General features: G+C 35.5%; 2 protein-coding genes across 8 annotated transcripts; one reads left to right on the forward strand and one right to left on the reverse strand.

Moving 5' to 3' along the window:
* Positions 1–1,183: 1,183 nt before the first annotated feature.
* On the reverse strand, positions 1,184–13,838 carry fam189a2 (family with sequence similarity 189 member A2). Its single transcript, XM_042724696.1, has 11 exons — positions 13,539–13,838; positions 11,945–12,001; positions 11,014–11,124; positions 10,085–10,204; positions 9,849–9,956; positions 9,531–9,664; positions 8,195–8,321; positions 7,895–7,973; positions 5,560–5,709; positions 3,405–3,718; positions 1,184–2,110 (listed from the first exon to the last, which is right to left on the reverse strand). The coding sequence occupies exons 1-11, from the start codon at positions 13,836–13,838 to the stop codon at positions 1,796–1,798; spliced, it is 1,815 nt and encodes a 604-aa protein (XP_042580630.1). The 3' UTR covers positions 1,184–1,795.
* On the forward strand, positions 13,736–27,122 carry LOC109074550 (coiled-coil domain-containing protein 158). 7 transcript variants are annotated; one of them, XM_042724697.1, is made up of 15 exons: positions 13,736–13,874; positions 17,134–17,240; positions 17,336–17,410; positions 20,313–20,552; positions 20,844–21,012; positions 22,044–22,196; positions 23,173–23,285; positions 25,056–25,214; positions 25,339–25,431; positions 25,533–25,640; positions 25,714–25,847; positions 25,983–26,045; positions 26,235–26,302; positions 26,410–26,532; positions 26,721–27,122. In XM_042724697.1, exons 3-15 carry the CDS (start codon positions 17,384–17,386, stop codon positions 26,783–26,785), a joined length of 1,515 nt encoding a protein of 504 aa, XP_042580631.1. In that variant the 5' UTR covers positions 13,736–13,874; positions 17,134–17,240; positions 17,336–17,383; the 3' UTR covers positions 26,786–27,122. The 7 variants fall into 7 exon arrangements, with proteins under 7 accessions (XP_042580631.1, XP_042580634.1, XP_042580637.1 ...); XM_042724700.1 differs by having other exon boundaries at positions 17,340–17,410; XM_042724703.1 differs by lacking the exon at positions 13,736–13,874 and adding an exon at positions 16,119–16,388 and having other exon boundaries at positions 23,173–23,286; positions 25,057–25,214.
* The last annotated feature ends 99 nt before the right edge of the window (positions 27,123–27,221 follow it).

The following is a 27,221-nucleotide window of genomic DNA, read 5'->3' on the forward strand; positions in this document are numbered from 1 at the left end:
GGCCAAATATTACTTTAAGGAGCACCAGATCATGATTGATGTCCGTGGGCCGAATAACACCATCATTTTTGCCATAATGTACGTGGTCCGCTGCCACCAAGGAACTATTTATTTTAAAATATATTGCGCATTTTTATACTCAAATGAAAGCACGACCTAGATAAAACTCTGTTAGTCAGCTTAACTTGTTAAGACAGTTACGTTTTTGCACTGTAAGATTTACGCATCAACCCTCAACCTCAATTTACCTTCCGTGTCCCAGACTTCTGCACTATACAGTACAGGACATGCTGTATCCGGTTCACAATAATGTGCAAGCTTTAAAAAGTGATGGATTGAAATATTTCATATTGGAGAAACAAAACAAGTGGCTAAATGTGATACTGAAATGACACCAGGAATGAAATATCAATGTACATATGTAACGCAGGGTGTGCAGAGTATAGGACGGGTTCAACAGATTCCCACCTCAAGACTGTAGAATACAAGGCCTCAGCAGAGGATGTGGTTTGTACTGACGTAGGAAAGAAACTGGGGTTTCATTAGTACTTAATGCACTTGCTCTGAATGTAATTACAATTATATGTTTGTCAATGTCTACAAGTAAAAACACTTTCTGTAAAGCAACAGCAATGTTTATTTATTTGCTAGCTTTTCTGTGATTGAACTATTTAGACACATTCCTTTACCTTTAGCAGGAATGTTTGTAACAGTATTTACAACATTAAACAAACTACTGAGAGCGAATGTCTCTTTAATCTCTTGATTTTATGTATTTGAAAGAAGTCTCTTTAAAAAGAAAATTGTGAAATGTTGTTACTACTTAAAATAACTTGTTTTCTATTTTAATATATTTTAAAATATAATTTATTCCAGGGATGGCCAAGCGGAATTCTCAGTCTTCAGTGTCACATGATTCTTCAGAAACCATTCTAATATGCTGATTTGGTGCTCAAGAAATATTACCTATTATTATCAATGTTGAAAACAGTTGAATTATTGATTAATAAAAACTTAGAAATTCAACCTAATGCAGCACTGAATAAAAATATTAATTTCTTAAAAAAAAAAAATGCACAAGTGTTTGAAAGGTAGTTCTTCATTAAAGGTTTTGTTAACAACTGTTCATCCTACACTGTCAAGATGTCACTATTTATTGAATAAAAGTCCCAGACAACAGACAGATGCTTTAAAGATCATATTTAATCTAGGAGAAATATGGATGGTAGGTTTCACTCATATAATGCAGATGAGCCTCCTCAAATTCAGTAATAATGCACCATACATCTCTGAAGGACATCTTGGTAGAAATAATACATTTGTTCAGAATGGTCAAATAAAAATAAAACAGTCATATATTCCTCCTCTTCACAATATGCTGATTTAATCAGTATTGAGTAATTCTCCACATCACATAAGAGAAATAGAGCCATACATTAGCATGTTGTTCTTTATATGTTGAATATTAATATTGTATATAGTCAATTTATATAATCAAATCAATTTTAAATAAGGAAGATGGAAATTTGGTAAATAAACATTGTTTTTTTTCCCCAGTGTTTTATCATAATGCATAATGTGAAAAAATAAACATCAGTAAATCCCAACAGCTGGAACTCCAACTGAAAAAGTTAAAAATGAGTAATATTCAGTACACACACTGACAACAAAAACAGATGTTTTAAAAATGAAGTGATCTGTACTCATCTGTAGCTTCCTTCATGTTGTGATGTTCACGATAGCCTTCACCTGAAACAGTCTATTTCCTCGGTTAACATTCAGTCTGAGACGTCACTCAGATGACAGTTTCTCGGAAGACTCCTATGAGGCTGTGTGGACGTTCCTGTTCCATGCGACGGGATCCAGGCCGAGAGCCCATCCTGGAGTTAGTTCGAGATTGGGAACGTGTCCTGCGCTCCGGCCCGGCCTGCAGCTGTGCCCATGTGAAGGAGCTGAGGTCGCCACAGCTGCGCAGGTGAAGGATGCCCGGCCGCTTGCGCAGCGGCAGCGTGTTGGAGGTGAGCTCCGTCTGTGTCTGCGTCTGCGTCTGCGTCTGTGTCTGCCTGCGGAGGGTGGACTGCGCTGGTGCAACCTCTGAAACTGTAATGGCCTGCAAACATGAATGAAAATGACCTGTCAGGAAATCACTGGAACAAAAACGGACAAACAGGACATTAAAGTGATAGATAGTTCAACCAAAAATGAAAATTTTGTCGTCATTTACTCACTCTCATGGAGTTCAAAACCTGTACAAGTTTTTTTCTTATGTTGAACATAAAAAAATATATTTTGAAGAATGCTGCTAATCAAAAATGTGTTGGTCCACATTGACTTCCATAATATTTCTGTCCCTACTAATGAAGTCAGTCGGGACCAACAAATGTTTGGTTTTGTCCAGTTGCTGATATTTATATATATATATATAGCAAAAAAAGTAAGTTGAAATACTTTCAGCTTGTAATGTCAATCACTTTAAAACGATATAGCAGATGCATAGAAATTTTAGCTGCCACTCTTTATCTCCCAATAATATGTCTTAGTAAGATAATATTTAAATGCTTATTAACATATAACAAAATGCAGTGCAGTGCCGTGATGGAGAGATGTCCAAATAAACATTCCTCAAAAGCCTGATGCATCACATTTTAGCTAATTTGTCTGGAAAAAAAAAAAGAACAAAAACAAGTTGCTACAGCCCAGTAAGTGCTCATCCTGAAGAATTACCTACAATATAAAAACTGTTAACTTAAATTTGTCATAAAAATCTGTAAATATTTCACAGCTCAAAGGCAAGTGTACCATGACTTGAAGGTGGACATTTTTACAATAATATTGAAAGGCTGTGTACTTGCTAGTATAAAATATCATCAATCAGAAATCAGAAGACAATGTAGATTATGTACACCAGTTTTTTTGTCTAAAACATATTTGATCATTTTGATAATTTAGAGGCCATAGAAATGTACTTATCAGCTATGATGCTATGGGCTGTTGAGTTGCTGTTTGTTACTACTGTAAGGGTAACAGAATAGTTCATCCAAAAATGAAAATTTTGCCATCATTTAATCACCCACAAGTCATTCCAAACCTGTTTAAGTTTATTTTTTATGTTGAACACAAAAGAAGATATTTTGAAGAATATTGAAGAACTGCATATTTGTGCTCCGTTTGGGAATCTAAATAAAATTGAGGTCTTTTTTTTCCTCCTTGAGTATGAGATCCATATTGTCTTCTATCATACTGTATATGAGCCAGAACAGCCTGGTGTATATAATATAATACTCAACAAAAAAACATTCTGGATTCAAACTCAATTTCCCCCCTTGAGCACCAAAGCTCCATGTATCAGAGCATGTGCTTTGAGTCGTAGGTAGCTCGACGTGTTTTCATGCCATGTGTCTTGCCTGGTCGATGAAGCTGGCGCAGCGAACGGCCTCCTCCATGTGCTCCTCATCAGAGCGCAGCACGGTTTTGATGCTGTTGACCAGCTCCTGTACTTCAGGGGTCAAGCTGCAGGAGGACTGCTCCAGAAAACGGGCCACCAGCAGTTTTGTGTCTCTATAGCTCTGGTAGTCCACCATAGAGTTGGGACGAGGCTTCCGTTTGCCACGGCCCCGTCGTAGCGTAACCGTCCCATGCTCTGTTACAGTCACTGAGCCTGGAGCAGGAGCCGGACCAGGACCTAACTCTGTCTGTGTAGCTGCTTCACAACTCATCACTGAAAGAGACAGAGAAACCGATGAGATACAGCTCACCATGTTTTTGACAAATATTTACACTCACTAGAGATGACAAATACATGGGGCTTCATGAAGTGGGACTACACAATTTGGAGAAAAATATCTAATGGCAAATTTTCCAATAAAAATTGTCATTGAAATTTTAAATTTTTCAAGTTAAAAAAGTTAATTAACAAAAAAGTCCTAATAATTCAGTGTAATGACCAAGACCACTGTTTTATCGATTATGAAGACAGATAAGAAGTCACAAAGCATAAACACTTCATGAACCTTTACACCATCATGTCATTCCAAACTTAAATTACTCTTTTCTCCACAGAAGATGATATTTTGAAGAATGTTGGTGACCATCGACATTCATTGTTTTATATTCCACAGAAGAATAAATGTCATTCATTAGATTAAATTAGGGTTAAGTAAATGATGACTGTATTTGAACTTTTGGACGATCACTCTCTGCTGACCCCCATCAGTAACATGGAGACGGAGAGTCCTATATTTAAAATGGGCTTAAAGTAACCACTGACACTGGCTATAGCTTCTCTATAAGTATCAGTCCTCTGATCTGGACACACACACACCAAGTAAAAAGATACCTCCATCTATCATCAGAGAGAAGCTAGTGTTCATAAACTAATTATAAAGAACTGTGTCAGTGCCTGTGCTTTGACCTTTTATAGAAACCTCCTTCATTTTATATCCATTTAGGCTTGAAATGAGCCAAATCTGCCTGTATCCTCTGAAAACAAGTCCAATTTAATTTAATTGGTTGTCTGTGACAACCAATATACAGTTTGGTCCATATATACAGTATTTGGACACAGGCACCTTTTATTATTATTTAAGCTGCTGACCAAAACATATTCAAGTGACAGTTATTTAATGAATATGGGCTTAAAGTGCACACTCTGATTATTAATTTGAGGGTATGCATGCACATCAAAATTGGAGGAAAGGTTTTACAGCTCTTTAATATGTACCACCCACCTTTTTCAAAGGACCACAAGTAAATGAACAATTGACTCAAAACTATTATTTTGTTATTTCTACATCAATTAAGCGGGTAAAAGTTCTTGAGTTGATTCTTAGTGTTCCATTTGCATTTGGAAGCCGTTGCTGTGAACCCACATCATGCAGTCATAGGAACTCTCCATGAGAGAGAAACAGACTGTTGTTAGGCTTCAAAAACAAAACAAATCCATCAGAGAGATAACAGGAACATTAGGAGAGGCCAAATCAATAGTTTGGTTCATTCTGAGAAAAAAGAACACACTGGTGAGCTCAGCAACATAAAAAGGCCTGGACGTCCACGGAGGACAACAGTGCCGGATGATCAGAGAATCCTCTCCATGGTAAAGAAATACCCTTTCACAACATCCAGCCAAGAGAAAAACACTCTCCAGGAGATAGACGTGTCACTGTCAGAGCCTACAATCAAGAGAAGACTTCACCAGAGCAAATACAGAGGGTTCACCACAAGGTGAAAGCAAAGCCAGATTTGACTTTGCCAAAAAAAATCTAAAAAGCCAGACCACTTCTGCAAATGCATTCTTTGGGCAGCTGATATTAAGATCAAGCTGTACTAGAATGATGAGAAGAAAAAAGTATATAGAAGGCTTGGAACAGCTCGTGATCCAAAACATACAACATCATCTGTGAATTCTATTCTGGTGACATACAGAGCCGAAATTATGAAAACTATGTCAGTGTTCAAATATATATGGACCTAACTGTACAGTTTAGGGGTAATTATACAAAAACATCTAACTTTAGATTTCTGCACCTGACATAACAGACCATTTGAGAATTCCTCCCCTACCTTTGGCGGTCAGGTCTAGCAGGACGGGGTCGCTGTTGGACCTGCGGTGGCGAGGTCTGTGAGGTTTTCTGCTGGAGGAGACTTCGCTGTGAGGCTGTCTGGACTGTGCCGGGGGTGTGGGGCTCAATATGGCCGTCTGATGGCACCTGTCTGAATAAAACACGCAAACAAATGACAAAAACATTAACCTTTCAGGGCTTTTAATTAGTTAAATCTGGGGCACACTAAATCCAGGGGTAAATGGATTCTTGCTTCTTGTCTCACACTGTTTGCACTGTCAGTAATCTCAACAGAGGGGGATCCCAAGCAATGAGCTGTACAAGGGCCCCAGAATCCCCAGCAGCACCCCTGCTGCTGACTGTACTATCAAGTATTTCCTGAACTTGATTATGACTTTCCTGATAAGAATATTAATAAGGTAAGAATAAAACAGTCTCTTTTTCAATCCAATTCATGTGTCCAATTCAGGGCTTCATAAACCCAAGTAAAAAGAGGTTTAGAACGACAAGGTTAAAAACAGGATTAAAAACACTTTTTTTGTACTGAAGTCTATTTCTTGTCTATTCATGTCTGTGCTGTCAGCAACTGCTAGGTCAAATTGGTCATAAGAGGAATCTGGCCAAAACAAGCCTAGTCTATATAGTTAACAAGAGTCAGCAACATCTTAACAGTCTAAATTAAGAGATGTTACATCATGCTACTTCATAATGAACAATATATCTGTATGTATTACCATTTGGAGTCAGTATGATGCTTTAGTGTTTTTAAAAGAAGTCTCTTATCCTTACAAAGTGTGCATTTTTTATTGAAAATACAGTAATATTGTGAAATATTATTACAAATTAAAATAACTGTTTTCTATTGTAATATATTTTAAAATGTAATTAATTTCTATGACGGCAAAGCTGAATTTTCAGCACTCATTACTCCAGTCTTCAGTGTCACGTGATCCTTCAAAAATCATTCATATATGTGACCCTGGACCACAAAACCAGTCATAAGTATCATGGGTATATTTGTAGCAATAGCCAACAATACACTGTATGGGTCAAAATTATATTTTTTTCTTTTATGCCAAAAATCATTAGTATATTAAGTAAAGATCATGTTTCATGAAGATATTTTGTAAATTTCCTACTGTAAATATATCAAAACTTAATATTTTATTAGTAATATGCATTGCTAAGAACTTCATTTGGACAAATTGAAATGTGATTTTCTCAATATTTAGATTTTTTAGCACCCTCAGATTCCAGATATTCAAATAGCTGTATCTTGGCCAAATATTGTCCTATCCTAACAAACTATACATCAATGGAAAGCTTATTTATTCAGCATTTTTAAAAAAATGGCCCTAATGACTGGTTTTATGATAAGGTCACATATGCTAATTTGGTAATAAGTAATATTTCTTATCAGTGTTGAAAAAAGTTGTACTCCTTGATATTTCTGTGGAAACCAAAGTACTTTTTTGTGTACTCCAAAGTAAAGCATTTATTTAAAATAAAAATCTTTAAGGAATATTATAAATATTTAAGTCACTTTTGGTCCATTTATTGCATCTTTGCTGAATAAAACATTAATTTCTTTTAAAAAATTACATTACTGAACCCATACTTTTGAACAGTTGTTTACACATTACAAATGTAGGATCTACACCTAAAAATGACCAAGTTATCAGATTTGTAAAAAAAAAAAATCTAAAATGAAGAAAAAGTTCCATGAACATCAGGTTTGACACAAACTTGTGGAGTTCATCAAATTTCTGCTTTCATTAAAGCATAAATTTTCAATTCAACATTTGAAATTGTTATGCTGATAATATAATTGATAATGAAAAAAATATGTAGGAAATTGGAAGAATGCAAAATTGGCCTTGTGGAAGATCATTAGAAACATGCACGACTGTGCTATCTTTGCAAGTGTTGAAGGATACAGACAGCTATAAAAAGAAAAATAAATCCCTCACAGAAGAGCACTGGAGATACAACTGACATCACTAAAATACACGTCTTTTAATACACAGATGACATAATTTTGGATGGGTACTGTGAAACGCTGTAAGCATCCTGATTAAATATAGAGTACCAAAGGCACTAGGTTCATTTAAGCTGTGTCAATGACACATTTCATCTAGGCCTAAGTGGCAGCTCCATTTTCTAATTCCAGATTTTCCTATGGGAATTTTCTATTTGCTTGTTTTCTACTTTTGTTCTAAAATATTTTCTCCTGTCCCGGTTTAATGTGCAAAAACAACTGTAAGTGTTAAATGTCAATGTTTATCAATACTGCTCCTCTCCACAGGCCTATATATAAGAATACAAGTGGTTCATACCATCGCTGGGCGTCTCTGCTTCTGCACTCTCTGTCAGGACCTCAGTCAGATCAGTCATTTGCACCTCAGTATTCTGGGCCTGATATAAATACAGAGGGTCATTGAGCGGACAAGGACTGTATTTGAGCTGTTGCCAGTGTAACCCTGGTAGAACAGAACACAGCGCCGTTTGCTGATACGAGGTCTAATTAACAAACAGAGCTGAAGTGCTATCAGGAATAAATACTGTAAATGCGAACTGCCTTTTGATTTTCATAACAGAGATGATAGATGGCATATAATAACTGTATAAATCAGTACCTGTGCTGCTGGGTTTGATGCAACGGCTTCGTAAGGTGGAGGAGGGTCTAGAGGACAGAAGACCTCCACTCCTTTAATTCTGGCACCATATATATGAGGAAGAGGAATCATACCATCACCAAACATCCTGCCAAAACACACACATTTACACTGTAAACAACCCACGAGAAGATATAATGACAGTAAACAGCTGCTTCTAGACAAACCCATTAGAGTTTGATCAGAACATCCAATGAAACGGGAGCATATCATGCTTTCCCACACACAAACTTCAACTCTGTTTTATGCTGCCAAAACATTTTGGTTGCCTGCCAAACACTGAGCCACCCACCCACAAATCTGCTAAATCCTGCTGTATTTTTGGTAAAGAGTTCAAGGTCAAAGTGCAGGTTTGTGTGTGTGTGAGAGAGAGAGTGAGACACACTTAAGAAAGCTATAGATCATGAAATGCTGGACAGATTTTAATCATGAATATGCACGTTACCTTAAAATACCATAATACATATATACACACACTATCATTTAAAGGGTTGGTGTCAGTAAGTGTTTTAATTTATTTATTGATTGATTTATTATTATTATTTTTGAATGAATGAATGAAAGAAAGAAACCAATACTTGGATCAGCAAGGACACATAAAAAACATGTCACAAAAGATTTGTATTTCAAATAAACGCTGTTCTTTTGAACTTTCTATTCAAAGAATTCTGACAAAATGTATCAGTTTTCTCAAAAAGTAGCACAATTGTTTTAAACATTGATAATAATGAGAAATATTTCCTGAGCAGCAAATTAGCATATTAGAATGATTTTTGAAGGATCTTGTGACATTCAAGACTAGAGCAACGGCTGCTGAAAATTCAGCTTTGCCATCACAGGAATAAATTACATTTAAAATATATTACAATAGAAAACAGTTATTTGAAAGATTTGAAAATGTTACTGTTTTTACTGCACCAAAGAAATTCAGGCTTGGTGAGCTGGGTTTTTTTTTTTTTTTTTTAAATCATTAAAAAAATCTTGCCACCCCCAAACGTTTGAACAACGGCGTGTTGTACTTTTTAAAAAAAATGTATTATTATTTTTATGATATATATTTTAATGTTTAATGATCATTTGAAATGTTCACATTTCATTTCATGTTTAAAGTTTTGAAATTCATGGAATAAAAATACATTACATTATGTGTCTTTAAAAATGAACTCAATGCAGTCAGGTAGATTCTGTTATAATAACTAAATTAAATCATATTTTTGACTTGAATATATACAGTTCATTTAGAAGATAGCACATTTTAGGTAGCCCAAAACATTTATAAAGGGCTTGTGTGTGATACCTGCGAGCCAGGCGTGGAGTGTAAGAGTAGAAGGTGGAGAAGTATGACGGAGGAGGTGCCGGAGCAACAAATTCGTCAGGGTCAGGAAGAGGAGTCTGCTCCTCCACTTCCTCTGGAACAGGCCTAGCCTCTTCCTGCCAAAGACGTTCATAATCACATCACTAGAAGCATTTGACCAGGGCAGAGAGACATCAGACACCTCTGAGCTGCTCACAGCTTGTCTAAATGGTCTTATAATCTATGCCACACTCTGACCAAGAACTAAATCATTGCAATACATTATTTTCTTCCCATATGTTCCATGATATGATTTCTCACCATGCAGGGCCGTCTGGTTGAGAAGATCTGGAGATATCTGAGTGCAGCAGCCACCAGACACACAGCTGTGGCCAAAGCATTCAACGCACACAACGCAAACAGCACTTTCTGAAAGAGAGAGAACACTATCTGTGTGCAAAATATTGGAAGAAAATCCTAAATACTGAATTGGGGGTGGGGGTTTATATGACCGTATCTCAGAACTGAAAAAATGCTTTATTGTAAAATGAACACACCTTGAGCAGGATTCTCATTGTGCCACATGCATGACCTGCGTAGATCTCAATCAACTTGTCCGCTTGGCACTGTGTGCTTGGAATCTCTGAACAACAGTAACAGAGATCACCCTTCTCATTCTGAAACACAGAAACACGTTTATTATGTTTGTTTCTTAATAATATCTGATGACATGGTATTACTAATACTTAAAGAACAGCCTGGATTCAAAGTACGAGACTGAGGGTGAAGTTTCCAGGCACCTTTCTACATTTGTCTTTTTGAGTGGTCTGGCGCTGCATGCGATAACAGCTCAAAGATATGAGGTCACCAATATGGCAGGAGAATTTCCATGACAAGTGGAAATGATGAAAGAGCAGCCTACAGACACTGGAACTGACAGCACCCCAAAAACTACATCAAATCCAAGAAAAACTGGAACTCTCATATTTGATTTTCAAATTCAGGGCTTTCTTTGACTTGGACAAACTTCATTCCTCTAAGCAGATGGTCTGTACAGATGTGCTTTTTTCCATTATGTGTTACTAATACGTACATCAACAAAGCAGCCCATCAGCCTGTGTTATTGTTTCGATTACACACTAGATGAAAGTTTTAGTAGTGCTTGTAAGTGCAGTGCGTGGGTGTTCGCCAGAGTGAGGTTGCTAGGGTGTTCTATGTGGTTGCTATGTAGTTGCTTACAAGTATGCAGTTATAAACTAATGCCACTTAATATTATTTGCTCTAACACTACAACAAATGTTATTTAATATTTTATGTAGTGTATATAAATGTATGTATGTGTGTATTAATAATGTTTGCCCCACTTCAGTTCGTGATTGTTTATATTTTGCATGAATACAATCGTCAGTACGTGAGTCATCTGACAAGTCATTATTGATGTTATTATCTCTACCACAGCACATGTCCAAATGCACAGATTCCTCACCAGCTGGCAGTTAATGGTACTGGAGACCAGCTGAGCCCCCTGACAGCAGAGGATGAAGCCTGCCAGGTTTAGCAGGATACAGACCACTGACAGCAATACAAACAGATTTACCTGTGTGAGAAAAAAGAGGTGATGATACAGAGCAAGATCAATACAAGTCAGTCCTTTTAACATAATATTAGCACTCAAATCTGGGTTTGATAAGATTTGTTTTATAAAGATGTCTCTTATGTTCACCAAAGCTGCATTCATTTTATCTAAAATACAGTAAAAACTGCAACATTGTGAAATATTATTAGAATTCAACACAACTACTGTGTTTTCTATGTATTATAACATTTTAATTTAATTTAATTTAATTTATGTAATTTATTCCTGCAATGATTTTCAGTCTTCAGTATCACATAATCTTTCAGAAATCATTCTAATATGTGCTCAAGATACATTTTATTATTACCATTTAAATATATATTAATAGAAATTTCAAAAGAAGAGCTTTTATTTTAAATAAAATTATTTTCCAACATTATAAATGCCTTTTGCTCAATTTAATGCATCCTTGCTGAATTAAAATATTCATTTCTATAAAAAAAAAAAATAAAAAATCTTTCTGACCCCAAACTTTTGAACTGGTGTGTATATATAAATGGCAACAGCCAGAAGATGATGGTCAGCTTGAGATTTAATTAACAAGGTCTTAACTAAATGTCTGGTGGACACAGATCCTATTTAAAAGGTCTTTTAAGGGCCAAACATGTGCCGCTTTAACATACTGCAAGGACACGGATATGCAGAAGATTACACAGAAAACATATGTGCAGGACAATACAATACATCATCTAACTATTTTCAAGTAAAAATAAACTCATCTGCTTATTAAAATAGAAACATTCAAAGACCAGCAGTCTTTAGATAGGCAAAACACACATACCAGCAGAAGCATTGGCCGTTTCCATGTGGTTAGTCCTATAATCCCAGAGAGGATGACCTGCAGAGAACAATCAGGCAAACACTTTCAGCATCCTGTTTTAATGACTCATCTCACTCAGTGTGTTGTGGGCCAAGCTGTCTGCAGCAGCCTCATTCAAATACCATTGTCCGTACTTGGCTCCCTCTTATTTCCTGTAACCCTGCCACTTCCTGTCAATTACACCAGCTGATGGGTTCTTGTGTTTAGGGGTTTTCTTTCTTTCTCAGACATAACAATCTAAAGCATTTCACTTAATTCTTAACTGTAAAATTTGTTGTTATGTAACCATTAAAAAGTGATTAAATTTGTTGATTTTCTTCAAATCAACAATATTCTGTAATCAACTTCAAAATATTACATTGTGAATTGTTTTCACATCATTACAATATCTTTATTTCTATCTCTGTAAAATGTGAAAATTATTTCAATGAGTTTTCAGTGTTTGATTTTCTTTATCAGTAATGGAGCTCAACTTCAGAAGTATAAATAAACATTAGATTTTGTTAACTAGCTGTTGTTTTGCACTTGGTGAGAGGTATGCATAATATGGCAGCTTTACTTCTAAACAGTAACTCACTATAGAGTGTTAAGCCGTAAAAGAGATTCACACTTAGCCATGACTTCACTGACCAGTTCACTCAACTCCTGCCAATGACCACAAATATTAACCACACGTAAATGTGGGAAATAATCTTATAAACTGCACTTTTGAGGATAACTTTGACCAAATTCAACCACAGCACTAAGGAAGTTCCTAAATATCTAGAAACTTAAGAAACTGGACAATCTCAAGATGTTTAAGGTATTAAAAGTTAAAACAATATAATTTACTGTGGATGATAATAACCAAATGCATCAATGCTAATGTAAAATATAAACAAGCTTAAAAGTCTGGTGAATGTGCCAGGATCAAAATAATCATTAATGTAATATTGATTAATAAATCTGATAAAAGTAAAAAAGACATCGTCATTCATTGAAATCTGGTTAATAGATTGGATATTAGACAATACTGTAAAACTATACGATGTAAAAATGTTAATCCTAAATGTGTCCTTCATGTGGTAACATCTGAATGAACTGGTCAAATTATTATTTAACTAAATCAACCATCATTTGACTAAATCAACTGCATTAGGCTACACCAGTAAAAATAATGGATCAAGCTGAAATATTTCCCTGAGGCAACAACTACAGGGTACTTTTTAAAAGTGCAACTAATTACATGACTATTAATTAACAACATATTGACAGATCAGTATGGTTTATCATAGTGCATTACTGGTAAACACAGTGTCTGGTGTGCTCATATACTCTGAAATAGACTGAACTAAAAGTGCAGCACCACGTTTCTGTATCAGACTGCATTGGAAACACATTGGACCACAATAAAACTTCTCCTCTATACCTGTTGGTTTGTAATGGACCGATGAAACGTTGTCGACTAATACAGTGGCATACTGACAAGCATGCATTTTAATACGAGTAGCATGCATATGTACCGTAAAATAAAAGCATTAGCACCTCCGATTATGGCCAGTAATATAATACTCACAGAAGATCCGGCCCAAAACGGACAGGAGTTTCTAATAGGGGGCGAGTTGCTAAGGGACAGAGCCCCGAAAGAGAGCGCCACCATGGAGCAGCCGAGAACCAGCTGCAGCAAGCCGAGGGAGAGCAGCGGGCGAGCGGGCAGTAGCGCCGGGATGAGCCGCGTCTGAGAGCCAGACATACGGGACGGGAGAGCGGACACACGGCGGCTGCGGCTTCTGTGAGAGGCGTCTGCGAGCTGATGGGCCAAAGCAGCCCCCGATAAACGACAGCAAGATCCAGGCAGAACTACGGGCAGAGACATTGGAGACCCACGAGCACCCAAACAACAACAAAACAGGTTAAACGAGCACAGCGGCGCTCCCTCATGTTACTCTGTCTCTCTCACGGCGACGATTATTTCTTTAAACTGCCCGTTCCGCGTTACTTCCATGGTCCTGTCGAGGTAGTTCAGTGTTGGTTTTAAAATAACTAGGCTCTGTGACCTGCTGCTCAGATTTGGTTTCACATTTTTTTTGGGCAGAGCGAGCAGACAGACGGGGGAGGGGTGCGGGAAGAGGAGGCCACACACACACACGCGCGCGCGCCGCGGGTCTCCCTCTCTTCCGCAAGTGTGAAGAAAGACACTATCAAGACGGTGAAATTATAATGTCATCTTTTGTGGTGAAAGTTTCCCATGACGAAACAGTCGTGTTGCGTTGTCTTTAATGCTGAAAGGACCACATTCACGCGCTCTTTGGTGCTTATCATTACTTGAGAGTGAAAATCTACCTATCTTTATAAAGAAATAAACACCAAAACACTGACTTACGTAGTTTTTTTTATTAAAAAAATTTCATGACATAATGCAAATGTATGTTTATACAATAAATACAAAACAAACTGCAGAATGATACATCTTTTGCTGTATGTAGCATAACAATTTTATATTAAAAAACATATTCCTTAGAAAAATTAAGTTTCATTTACGATCTTTCTTTATAATATTTTTATATGAAAAAATATTTATATAAATAATTGTCTATACACGTTTTTCTATATCACATAAAAATAAAACTGATGTTGACAAAAATGCAGTATAAGATAACACAAAATAAAAAAAACTTATTTGTAAAAAAAAAGTTACAAAACTGCAAGCTGAAATTTATGTGTCTGTATTTTAGCATTACTGTATGTGATTAAATAATATAATGTTAATATTATTAAACTTTATTAAACTATATCATGTTTTTCAACAAAATTATACATAGGCTTAATTGCCTTTAAATATAATATGTGACCCTGGAGTACAAAACCAGTCTTAAGTCGCTGGGGTATATTTGTAGCAATAGCCAAAATACAATGTATAGGTCAAAATGATCGATTTTTCTTTTATGCCAAAAATCATTAGGACATTAAGTAAAGATCATGATCCATGAAGATATTTTGTAACATTACTATTGTAAATATATCAAAACATTTTTGATTAGTTATATGCATGGCTAAGAACTTCATTTCATCAACTTCAAAGGCGATTTTCTCAATATTTAAATTTTTTTGCACCCTCAGATTCCATATTTTCAAAATAGTTGTATCTCTGCCAAATACTGTCCTGTCCTAATAAACCATACATCAATCGAAAGCTTATTTATTCATTTTCGAAAAAATTGACACTTAAGACTGTTTTTTTTTTTTTTTTTTTTTTTTCCAGGGTCACATATATTTAAAAGTTTAGATTGAATATAGTATAACGTTTTACTGAAGGCTATATTATAATTAATGTTACTTTATTTATATTATTGTTCATATATTTTTCGATTTTTCCAGTATTTTGTTTTATTTGTTTACAATATTTACATAATTACGTGCAGTGTCTCTTAGGCTATTATACTTTTTACTGTATATGTATGGCAAGGCAACTTACACTTTTTAATAACAAAATTATACATTAAAATATTTATATTGAATATAATATGCATTTTACTGTATATTATAATTAACTATTTTTAATTGATATATTTATTAACATATTTTCCCCACAGTATTTTGCTTTAATTGTTTACAATATTTACATTATAATCACATGTAGTGTCTGTTAAGCTATTACACACAATATACACACACTTTTTGTCAACTAAATTATACATAATTGCCTTTAAATATATTATATATTTAAATATTTATGTATAATATGTTTTCACTGTATATTATAAGAGAATTCATGCTTGTTTATTATATATTTGTTAATATATTTTTATATTTTCCACCGTATTTTGTTTTATTTATTTACAATATTTACATTATAATTACATGCAGTGTCTTTTAGGGCGGCTATTACCGTAGAGGCAACTTACACTTAACCAATTAGAATGTTTCTTACCTTTTTTTATTAACATTTTTGCATTTAATTTATCGATTTTGCGACATTTATTATTGTGACAAATAGCGCATGTTTCTGATGCATATGGTAAAGGCGCACTGGATTGTTTTATATAATTATGTTATGATTAAACACAATGGCCTGTATCAAAGTCCCTCAGCCTGTAAGAATGGAAAGCCATAGTGACGTTTTACGAGCGGTTGTTAGCTTGTTACGAGCTCTGTAGTTGCTATGGTGATGATAGTGGCTTCATTGCGCCTGTTTGCAAATTAGCTAGCATGTTAGGTAGCTTTGGTCAAATCTCGTTGCAAATGCAAACAAAATCAATTTACCTTCAATTTAAAACTGGTTGTATTTCCAATTTAATTTGTTCCGAAAGCGAATATCACGCTTATACGGGATGCTAATGCTTTCTGGCTATCAAAAATAAAGCCACCTGCAGTCCACACAACCGGAAGTGTTTCGGCGCGCTGTTTCTCCAGAACAAACAAACATGTGAGTTGATAAGGTAATGTGCTCGCAAATATTTGACTGTAAATAATATGCACTGCTCTCTTTTGATGTCAATGACTGTGTGTCAGCTAATAATAAACACGGAGTGAAAAAGATGAAACGATATTGTGTCTTTAGGTACAAGTCCAAAAATTCCCCAGACAATTAATTTTCCGGATTTACAATAAACAATTAAATTCATATAAATCCACCGCGTAATATTCAGATCGTACAGTGAGTAGTTGAACAAAGGCCTAAAGAGAAAGAGGAAATGAATCAGTTTAATAAATATGCTATGGATAATTCACAAATACACTTTTATTATTTTTATTTTATTTATTAGATCTACAGATTCAGAGAGGTCGGTTATGAAGTTGTCAGTATTAGTGAATTTCTTACCTATAGCAGCTATCAACCTAGAATAAGAGAAAATGATGATGATCAGTTTGATCATGTTTATCAGGACATCACAAAAGTACAAACACTGTAGAAAAGCAGTGTACACACCATACAAAACAATGCACTATCGTTACGCTATACTACATACTAAAGATGGAACTGATGGTGAATACACTGATAGAGATTTCAAAAGTGCTGGACTGCTAATGGTATGTAGATATAGATAGATTATACACTTCATTAAAATTACATTGTGACAAATTGAATAACTAAAGTTCAAACGTGAATTCTCAATCTGTATTTTATGAATTAATTTATTTAATACTGTGTTCATTATATTCTGTTGCAGACAAGAGCAGCTCATTACCAGTCATGACCAGGAGGTGGCGATATTGACTGAGGAATTTAGGTGCTTACAGACTAATTCCAACAGTCTGCAACTTTTGTTTAGTTATAGTAAGTTCTCATCATGTGTATATCATCCCAACTAAATTGTTTAGCTTTTCATTCAGTCACTTTTTGATTAAAATGTTTTTTGTTTCACGTTCAAGTTAGAAAACCAGCTGAAAATGTATCCTGTTTACACCAGAGAAAGATAAATGAGCTGGAGTCAGAGAAACAACAAGGTAATGAGATGATTGTTCCAACTCCTTTTTGTGTTTACACCGAAACTGGAGAACTTGGATGCTGTTATGATGGATGTTACACATTAGCACTGTCTGACTGATGCATCTGGTATGCTTGATAGCCTTCATATGCTCAATGTGGCTGTACACTACAATGAGAGAAGGGTTTGTTGGACCATAATTGAGTTGTCTGCTGGTTCAGATCAGTGGAGGGGGATTTGGCTCAATCCCAATCCCAGGCCAAAAAGGCCCAATCTCAGCCCAATTACATACACAACTCTGCCAACTTACAGTAATAAACACTGGTATAGGCTACTTAAGACAAGTTTGTTATGTTTGCTTTTTTTTCTGGAAATAAAAGGATATTAATAACAACTGTGTCAGCAGAAGGTTGCCATTATAATACTGTGTCTCTGTGACACTATCAAAACATTGATTAGTTTGTTTGTGCATCTAGACTAACCCAAACACATTGCAACAACAATTCAATCAATTGCGTGAGATTTGGACAGGCTTATCTATTTGACTGACCAATGACAGGCAGAGGAGGGGTCAGTCTTTATTTTCGCATTTCCACTTGGGGACACTATTGGGCCAAAAAAAAAAAAAACATTTCAGCATTAAAAAATGTTATCAGCAGTAAAAGGTGCAAGTCAGTGGTCATGATCAGAGGTTTTTATCCTGATACTGATGTACATTGGCAGCATCACACCAAAGCAGAAGTTTTCATTACAGATGCCATAGTAGAATTTCCTGTTGACAAGTGTATACTACCTTCCAAAAGTTGTAAGGCCACAGTGAAATGATCGAAAGTGACATATTTCTATTTTAAATAAGTGATGTTCATTTGAATTTTCTAGTCATTATAGAATTCATACAATCGTCATACAAAAAATTTAAACAGCGCAGCCATTTTCAACACTGATAATAATGAGTTTCTTGTAAAAAAAATAATAGTAATATTATCTTAGTAATAAGAAATAAAAATGTTTCTTGAGGAGAAATCAGCATAACAAGGATTTCTCAAGGATCATGTGACCCTGAAGACACGAGTAGTGGCTGCTAAAAATTCAGCTTTGCCATCACAGAATTAAATTACATTTTAAAATAGAAATCAGTTATTTTAAATAAATTGTAATAATATTTGTGTGTACTTTTTTATTATTATTAAATAAATGCATCCTTGGTGAGTATAAGACACTTTTGAGCTGTCGGCAAAAACCGAACAGCATGAGTCTCTGGTCGAGCTGTCAGATAGAATTGATTTGAGATCAGCTTTAGCAAGCTTTGCTCAGCTGCAGGTTGGCACAGTCTGTACCAGCCTCAGACTCCAACACCAATAACTGCAACTGCATCTTGTATTACAAGACTTACCACATTCATTGAGATTGTTCAGAATGATGCAAAGAGGAATCGCTGTTTCAGCACCATTGATATGTGTGACCCTGGACCACAAAACCAGTCTTAAGTCACTGGGGTATATTTTCAGCAATAGCCAAAAAAACATTGTATGGGTCAAAATGATTGATTTTTCTTTTATGAAAAAAAAATCAATAGGAAATTAAGTAAAGATCATGTTCCATGAAGATATTTTGTAAATTTCCTACCGTAAATGTATTAAAACTTAATTTTTGATTAGTAATATGCATTGCTAAGAATTCATTTGGACAACTTTAAAGGTGATTTCCCCAGTATTTAGATTTTTTTGCACCCTCAGATTGCAGATTTTCAAAATAGCTGTATCTCAGCCAAATATTGTCCTATCCCAATAAACCATACATCAATGGAAAGCTTATTTATTCAGCTTTCATATGTTGTATAAATCTCTATTTTGAAATATTGACACTTAACCTTTTTTGTGGTCCAGGGTCACATATTATGTTCTTAATTCTTAAACTAACTTGACACATGACTGTTGACACAAGGCGACATCATCTGTACTCATATTGCTTATAGCAGTGGTTTTGCTTCAAGTTTTTCATTGATTTCATAGATTCCTACCAAACAAAGTAGCAAAGTTGCTTATCCTACAAAAGTAAACAAAGAGCTCCTAAAAATAAAACTAAATTATAAATATCACCATGAACTTAATGATCTAGACAAAAGTGTTTTCTCCCTTTTAAAAGGTGATAGGCATTTTATTTATTTTAATTTATTTTTATTTTTTTTGCATCCTCCTAACAATGCGCAATTATATTGAAGGAATTGTCAAATTTGCCAAAAAAGCTGTAAATGTACTCATTCAAGATGTAGATGAGTGTTTTTCTTTATCGGAACAGACTTCACTTGCTCAGCAGTGAATGGGTGCCGTCAGAATGAGAGATGAACAGCTGATAAAAAATATCACAATAAGTAATCCAGCCCATCAATAATGTCTTGTGAAGTGAAAAACTGAATTTTTTTTTAGAACTGTTTTGGACTGGAGAAAACAATATTATGGATAAAGGATTTGCATTTTAGCTGGAAGCAACAGTTTGAGTGTAAAAACGTCTTTAAAGATTTTTCTTTTGCAGCTTTTACTTCATTCAATGTTGATCGATTGCCTGAAGTTGTGGATTTCTTGTGGAGTATTGTGATATTTTTTATCAGCTGTTCGGAATCTCATTCTGACGGCACCCATTCACTGTAGAGGTGGTGTAATGCTAAATTTCTCCAAATCTGTTCTGATGAAAAAAAAAAAAAAAATCATCTACATCATGGATGACATAAGGTTGAGTACATTTTCAGCAAATTTTCATTTTGGGTGAATTATTCCTTATAACTGTCTTTTTCTAGATATCCGTAAACCCTTTCGGAACAGACCTGTGAACCTCCGTTTGAGAACAGCTGGTTCTTCAGAGAATGTAGGCAGTTTTTTGGGCTATCAAGTTCTTTCATTTCAGTTTTGTTATGTGTATTTCAGTGGGAGAGAAGTCATCTGCAGGCATTGTTGAAGCAGCTTGAAGTGCAGCAGGTCCATGTCCAGCTGGAAGAGGTTCAAGGTCTGCTGAAGGTCATGACGGCAGAGGCAGATGACCAGATGATGAGCGCAGAACTGGAAAATGTCCTGCGTATTATCCCAAATCACAGCTGCACTGTGGACACGCAACAGTATTTGACTTACCAGATCGAGCAGCTCAGAGGGGAGAATCAGCAACTGAAGGTGGGGAAATTTAGGGAAGAATCTTTGAGTAGAACTTAAAGACTATGACAGCTAATTCACAATATAGGATACCTTAGCTGTTAGGTAGTTTCTGTTCAAATTTTAAACCGATTATAGATTAAATAACCCCTGGCATGGGCATTGTTGATGCTCAATGGTTGGAACGGGAAGCGCTATGAAGATATATTACACAAATATTTCCTTTGATCCAAGCTGAGTGTTTTATATTGCACTTCTTCTCATAAGTACTTCTTGCATGTCATCCGTACTGTATAATGGTTGGTTTCACAGGCTGCATTGAGACAGGCAGAGCTCAGACTCAGCATAATGGAAAGAGAGAGGGCCTGTCAGCACGCTGTGCTCTCAGAAAAGATCTGCAGCGTTGATCAGCTTTCTTTAGAGAAACAGCAGATGACCGCTGAGCTGGGAGTGCGGCGTATGCAGCTTACCCAGCTGAAAGGTACAAACATAGATTCATCGAAATCCCAAACCACAGACCTGATATAAACTGACTTTAAAGTGTATGTTGAACAAGTACAGTCTCCCTAAAAACTTGAACATGTAATTCTTGCAGTTACACTTTATTTTAAAGTGTCCTTGTTACAGTGTAATTATGCATTTAAGTACTGAGTAATATTAATTAACTACATGTACTTAATATATGGTTAGGGTTAGGATTAGGGTTACTATTATAATAGTAAGTTCATGTAACATGTAACACTTTAAAGTAAAAAAGTGTTATCATTCTTGCTTTTATTGGATTGTTATTGTATACATTATTTGGCAGAAACAAAAACTCAAAGCAAATGTCATCTGGGTCAGTGATATATAACATCCATAGTATCCACAATTAAAAATATGTATATTTTAAGAAGAGTCTAAATTAAAAAAAAAAAAAAAATCAAATAAAAAGTAATAACATATTCCTTTTACCTTGAATAAATGAGTGAATAAAAAAAAAATATTTACAGGTTTTTGCAGTAATTTTCATTTTTATTTTTATTTTTAACTTTTTTAACAAAAAATGTCAACATTCATAATAAGAAATTGACTTAAGCAATAAATCAACAATCATATGAATGATTTTTGAAGGATCATGTGACACTGAAGACTGGAGTAATGGCTACTGAAAATTCAGCTTTGCCGTCACAGAAATGAATGATATTTTAAAATATATTGAAGTAGTAAACAGTAATTTTAAAATGTAATAATATTTTGCATATGTTTTACTGTATTTTAAATATTTAGAAAAATGATGCAACCTTTGTGATCAGAAGAGACTTCTCTTAAATACATAAAAAAAAATCTTACTGACCTCAAACCCTTCTGAACAACAGTGAATATTGTCTAAGAAATAATAACAAAAAAATTATCCCAAACTGCTTAATAATGTTTTCTCTTCAATAATTTCATTCTTTTAATGAGGCTTTTTTCTTTCAGTATCACCCTGACTTTTTTTTTTTTTTACTTTGTCCCCCAAAAACTCATCAGAGGGACAGAAAGCTTTGAAAGAGCTGCTTGGCAGTGAGACCTGTGAGCTGGAACGAGAAAACCTGAAACTCAAGTCCCAGCTGAGGACTGTACGGGCTGAGCTGGACCAGGCCAACAGTTCCTTGAGAACACTGGAAGGAGCTGATGGGCACGGTACTGTACAAACACGCACAGAAATGCCTTATTTTAAATGAAAAATTATCAATTATTTTAGCTAAGCACTCAGATTCGCCCTCGGTAACCTCTGGCTGGCCCCTGAGATCAAATCTTTGAGAAAAAAATCTCAGGAAAGTCCTAATTACACTCAAATATAAATACTGACATCCGTACCCATTCATAGCACTGCTGATATTTAAAGTGAGGATGTTTTTACACCGTCTACAGTGTTACCCCAGGAAAAACCAGAACTAGGCCAAGTGTATTTAAAATAAAGGGCGGAAGACCACACCCTGCGTGACTGGATTCATTTACATTCTTTACAGAGAGCCAGTGTGTGGCCATCGTTTTGTTGTTCTGCATTCTGGATAATGGCAGGAAGACAGCATACTGAGATTATAGATCTTGTCCATGCCCTCCTGCTGTTATTCCACTATGTTCTTTTCCATCACTTAATCCGTATAAAGTATAGCATTTGAACATTTATACAATGTTCTCAGCTGTTTGTCATCAGTGTATTGAGACATTGTTAAAGAACACTTGTTCTCACTGTGTGCTCTGGTCGTGAGCAGTTACATAATGTAGCTATGATTTCTTAGGTCTGACCTCTGTAACCCTCCATTGTTTCATTTCGTCCTGTTCAATTGTGAGAGGGACTGAATGGGAAAATGGTCTCATATGACGTAAGTTTCAGTTCATTGGTTCACTGGACAAAGTGTTTTTTGAAAAGCAGACAATGCATTAACAGTATAGTTCAAGTTATTCTCTTGTGAACATGTGTTGCAGCTAACATAACAACCTGAGTTCATTCAGTTTGAATGTCAAGCATTTCACAGATAGGGCGACACCTCTCTCAACATAATATTCCTTTTTCTGAATAATTATTATTATTGAATAATTATTTTCCAGAGAGTTTTATTCATGGTATTTACCACGGTTGAACTGATTGGAGAGTGTTTTATATGTATTTCAGGTCTAAAGATTGCTCTGGGAATGCAGAAACAGATCACTGCTAAAAGGGAGCAGACGGATTTCATGCAAAGCCGAATTCAGCTGCTGGAGGAGAACATAGAGAAGCTCAAGATGGTGGGGTGTATCACTAACAACAGCTTTCCGTTTCCCACAATGCCTCCTTTTTACTAATTAATGTGTGTGATCGGTGCTGGGTGAAATACACAAGTCAAGCACTTGATACACCCTAATAAAATATAACTCCAGTAAAAGTAGTCATTTTACACATAATTTTTAATGTACTTAGATATTAAAAGAAAAGGGTATCAATGGACCATGTTTATTTATTCTAACCAGCTATACCATACATTTACCATACATTTTTAAACGCCATTAAAATATTAAACTTATAAAATGTACAAACAAATTAAATTATATAAATGAAATGGTCTAAGTATTTTAAAAAATTACTGTACATTTCGCAAATGACTCGTTCAGTGTATTCAACTAGCTCATTGAAAAGAAACAGCATGTTCACAAATCTGACATCACTCTTGTGTCTCAGAGGAGGTGGCAAGGAATGATATGTTTTTATGAAATGTGGAGTAAAAATACAATATTATGCTTTTGGAATGTAGTGAAGTAAGTATAAATGTTTCACAAAATAAAAATTCTCTGAACAAGTACTTATACTTGAAAAAAGTACAGTAATGAAAAATACTTCTTTACTGTCCACCACTGTATTCAGTGTTAAAAAAAGGTGGTGTCCAGACCCAGACTGTTCAAGCTGCTATTAAAATTTGGAGATTAAATTACAGACAGTTTCGAAACGCGTCTGATATGATAATGTTCAGAGCAAAAAAAAAAAAAAAAAAATTTTCTATTTATGTATGTTTCCATTTTTATTATACAGGAGACTGAAAGTGTCCTTAAGCTTGAGACCTATAGGAAATCATTTTATTGACAGTCAAGCACTTTTATGTTTTCACAAAGCACTGTCAGGGATTCCCCTCTGCCTTCACCAAAATGCATGTAATATTTATTGGTGAGGATTATCAGAAAGACATTGGGAAACATGGCCTGAATGTACGTGTAACTTGATCTGATATATTCTCAGAGAGACAGTATCCATGCCAATCACTTATTTTATTGCTATACTTGTACAGTGGTAGTCACAAGTTTATATGTACGTAGCAGATCTGCAAAAAGTTACAAATTTAAAAAACAAATCATGAAAAACATGTTTGTTTTTATACGTAATACTGACCTGAATAAGCTGTTTGACACAACAGATGTTCACATATAGTCCCAACAACTAAACAGGGAATTTTTTGTTTTGTTATAGATTGTTTTTCCTAAGTTAAACAGCCTACTTCAGGTCCTGTACATTCTTTGGTTATCCAGCATCTTCTGTGTCTATGGTTTTGAGATCCATCTTTTCAAACTGAGGACAGCTGAGGAGCTTATGCATAACCATTGCAAAAGTTGCAAACATTCACTGAAGTTCAGGAAGGAAACATGCATTTAGAGCCAGGGGATGAAAACTTCTAAACAGGATTAACATTGTATATTGCTCTCACTTCCTTTTTTTTTTTTTAATTATTAACATTTTGCAGATCATGTGTATGTAAATGTATTACTGCAGCTATGTGTTGATTTACAGGATTAAATAGGTAACATATTAGTGCTCTTGCATTAAGGAGTTTCACTATTTATTGATAGTTAGTTATTATAAATGAAAAGAACAGCAGAACATTTCAGATTAACTGTTAAAAAACTGATGAGTTTTAGAGACATAAGCTTTAACAGTGCAAGAACAAAAATCAACCTACCTAAACATCAGCTACTTTTTTCGGTTTATGTTTGTTTTTGCATATTTTTTGCAAATAAATGTTTGTGTTTCTAGAGAAGCACCGTCAGGCATTACCGGTTATGACGCAGACACAAGAGCTGTTGTCAGAGAGGGACAGCAGGAGAAGACTGGAGTCTGAAGTGGAGGCTCTGTGCTCACAAGAGCGAGAGCTCAAAGACAAAGCTGAGAAACTGAAAGCAGCTTTATACAAGGTGCCTGGTGGGCTTCTTGTTGAACAGCCGATTATTTCAATACAACAGTACTGAACAGATGATGGAACAGATATTCTATATGACCGACATTGTAAACCATAACATTATAATATATAACGTACAGATGTCTGACAGTTTTGCTGAATGCCAAGAATTTATTCAGAAGCAGGAGCAGGAGCTAATGAGACTGAAACTGCAGCATGCATTAGATATAAAGGTAAAAATTTACACAGATTTACTGTAGTAGTAATTATTTTATATCATCTTTATTATTGTTTTGCTGTTACGCTATCTCCCCATGTGTATGTTTTTGGTTAGGAATTGCAAAGCCAGAACTTGCGTAACGTCTCCAGATCTCCAGTCAGCAGCCGTCCCCTACAGACTCATCTCCCCCTCGCTCAGCTCAACGTTAATGGCCTAATGGAGGTATGAAAAAAGCCCTTCTAACCACCCACACACTTAAATATCTGAACTGACAGGATGTGCTGGATCTTTCCAGATGAGAGTCTCTGACCCCATTGTGGAGCTGAAGAGTTTTGTAAGAGAGCTGCGTGGTGGGATTGCTGAAGAGCAAGGACCACACACTACCCTGAGCTTCAGGAGGAGACCTAAGGAAGACCACAAATCTAGACAGTGAGAGACTCATTCACAAAAAGCCATTATAGAGGAAAGCACCTTAGGGAAGGCTACATAATCAAGGAATTGATAAACAGTCTAAACAGGGTTTTGTAAGGCACTAAAGTGTTTTTTACCATTTTCTTTTTGCAGACCGATTGAAACTAGAGGTGCCAAAAGTACCACAAGGTCAACTGGGAGAATAACCAGTTACAGGTAAGAGGAAAACAAGTAGTTTCATGACATCTAACCACATGCACAAATGCTTGATGTTCAAGAAACATCTTTGCCTCAGTTAAGCCATTTTGTAACATTTAAGTGCTCCTCGGCAGTGATTTATGCTTGCTTTCCAAGAGTTAGTGCTCTAATGCATGTGCTGCTTGTCGCATGTGTGCTTTGATGCAGTGAGCCAGGAACCTTCAGAACTGCTGAACCTAATAAGCACGATAACAACAGTCCTTTTTCAGATGACAGTGAGTCTGTGCTGCTAAAATAATCAATGATGAAAAAAAAAATGATCTGATCCCTTCTAATTTGTAAAAATGCATAAATATAAAAACAAATGTCTCTCGTTCAACAGATAATGCAGTAAACCTTGTGACAGGACGCAGGTCTCCTGTGCACCTTCTCCTCACTTCTGATCTTCCCGCTGACAGAAACTGTTGGCTGAAGATGGAGAGCCCTGTCAACGCTAATCAGATATGTGAGCTTCACTTCACATCAAACACAATTAGAGCTGTTTTATGAAATTCAAACAGATAAACGGTGCCTGCAGGATGATTTATTTAACAATGTCAATAAGCCAATGATTTCCCTTGTTTATTGTATGTTGTAAATCACAGTGAGTGATTAATTGGTTATAAAGCTGGAGTTTTATTGGTCTTTTATCAGCTGCCAACAATCAAGATGAGCTCACAGGACATGCATCTCAGAAAATCAAGCTGGACAGGCCGTAGAAGCTACTGAAGGTAGAAGCGATCTTCATCTGAAGGATGTTGGTCAGAATGACAGAATTTTAGTCTCAATAGGCGTAACTGAGGCTGGCCTTACTGATTTAAATTCTGAGTCATCAAAACAGACATATAGTGATGTATTATTAATCACTGTTTGCTTTCTTCATTGCAAATAAAGTGGAGTAGATATATTTGTCAGCTAAACAGACATTTGAATTTTACATGTAGAAGCTGAAAACATTTTTATGCGCTGCTTAGTACAGCCCCTGTATGTACCAAAGAAAAAAGTTCATGACATGCTGATTATATTAAAATACCAATAAAGTGAGACCATACTTAATGACAAAGTGACATTTCTAACCAGCATGCACCGCTTTAAGTCAGAAGCCAGTCTAATTCAACAGCTAACAATTGAACCTTTGCTAGGCCCAGTTTTTTG

This window comes from Cyprinus carpio, chromosome B5, assembly GCF_018340385.1.
Source record: "Cyprinus carpio isolate SPL01 chromosome B5, ASM1834038v1, whole genome shotgun sequence".
In the NCBI taxonomy this organism is placed as follows: domain Eukaryota; kingdom Metazoa; phylum Chordata; class Actinopteri; order Cypriniformes; family Cyprinidae; genus Cyprinus; species Cyprinus carpio.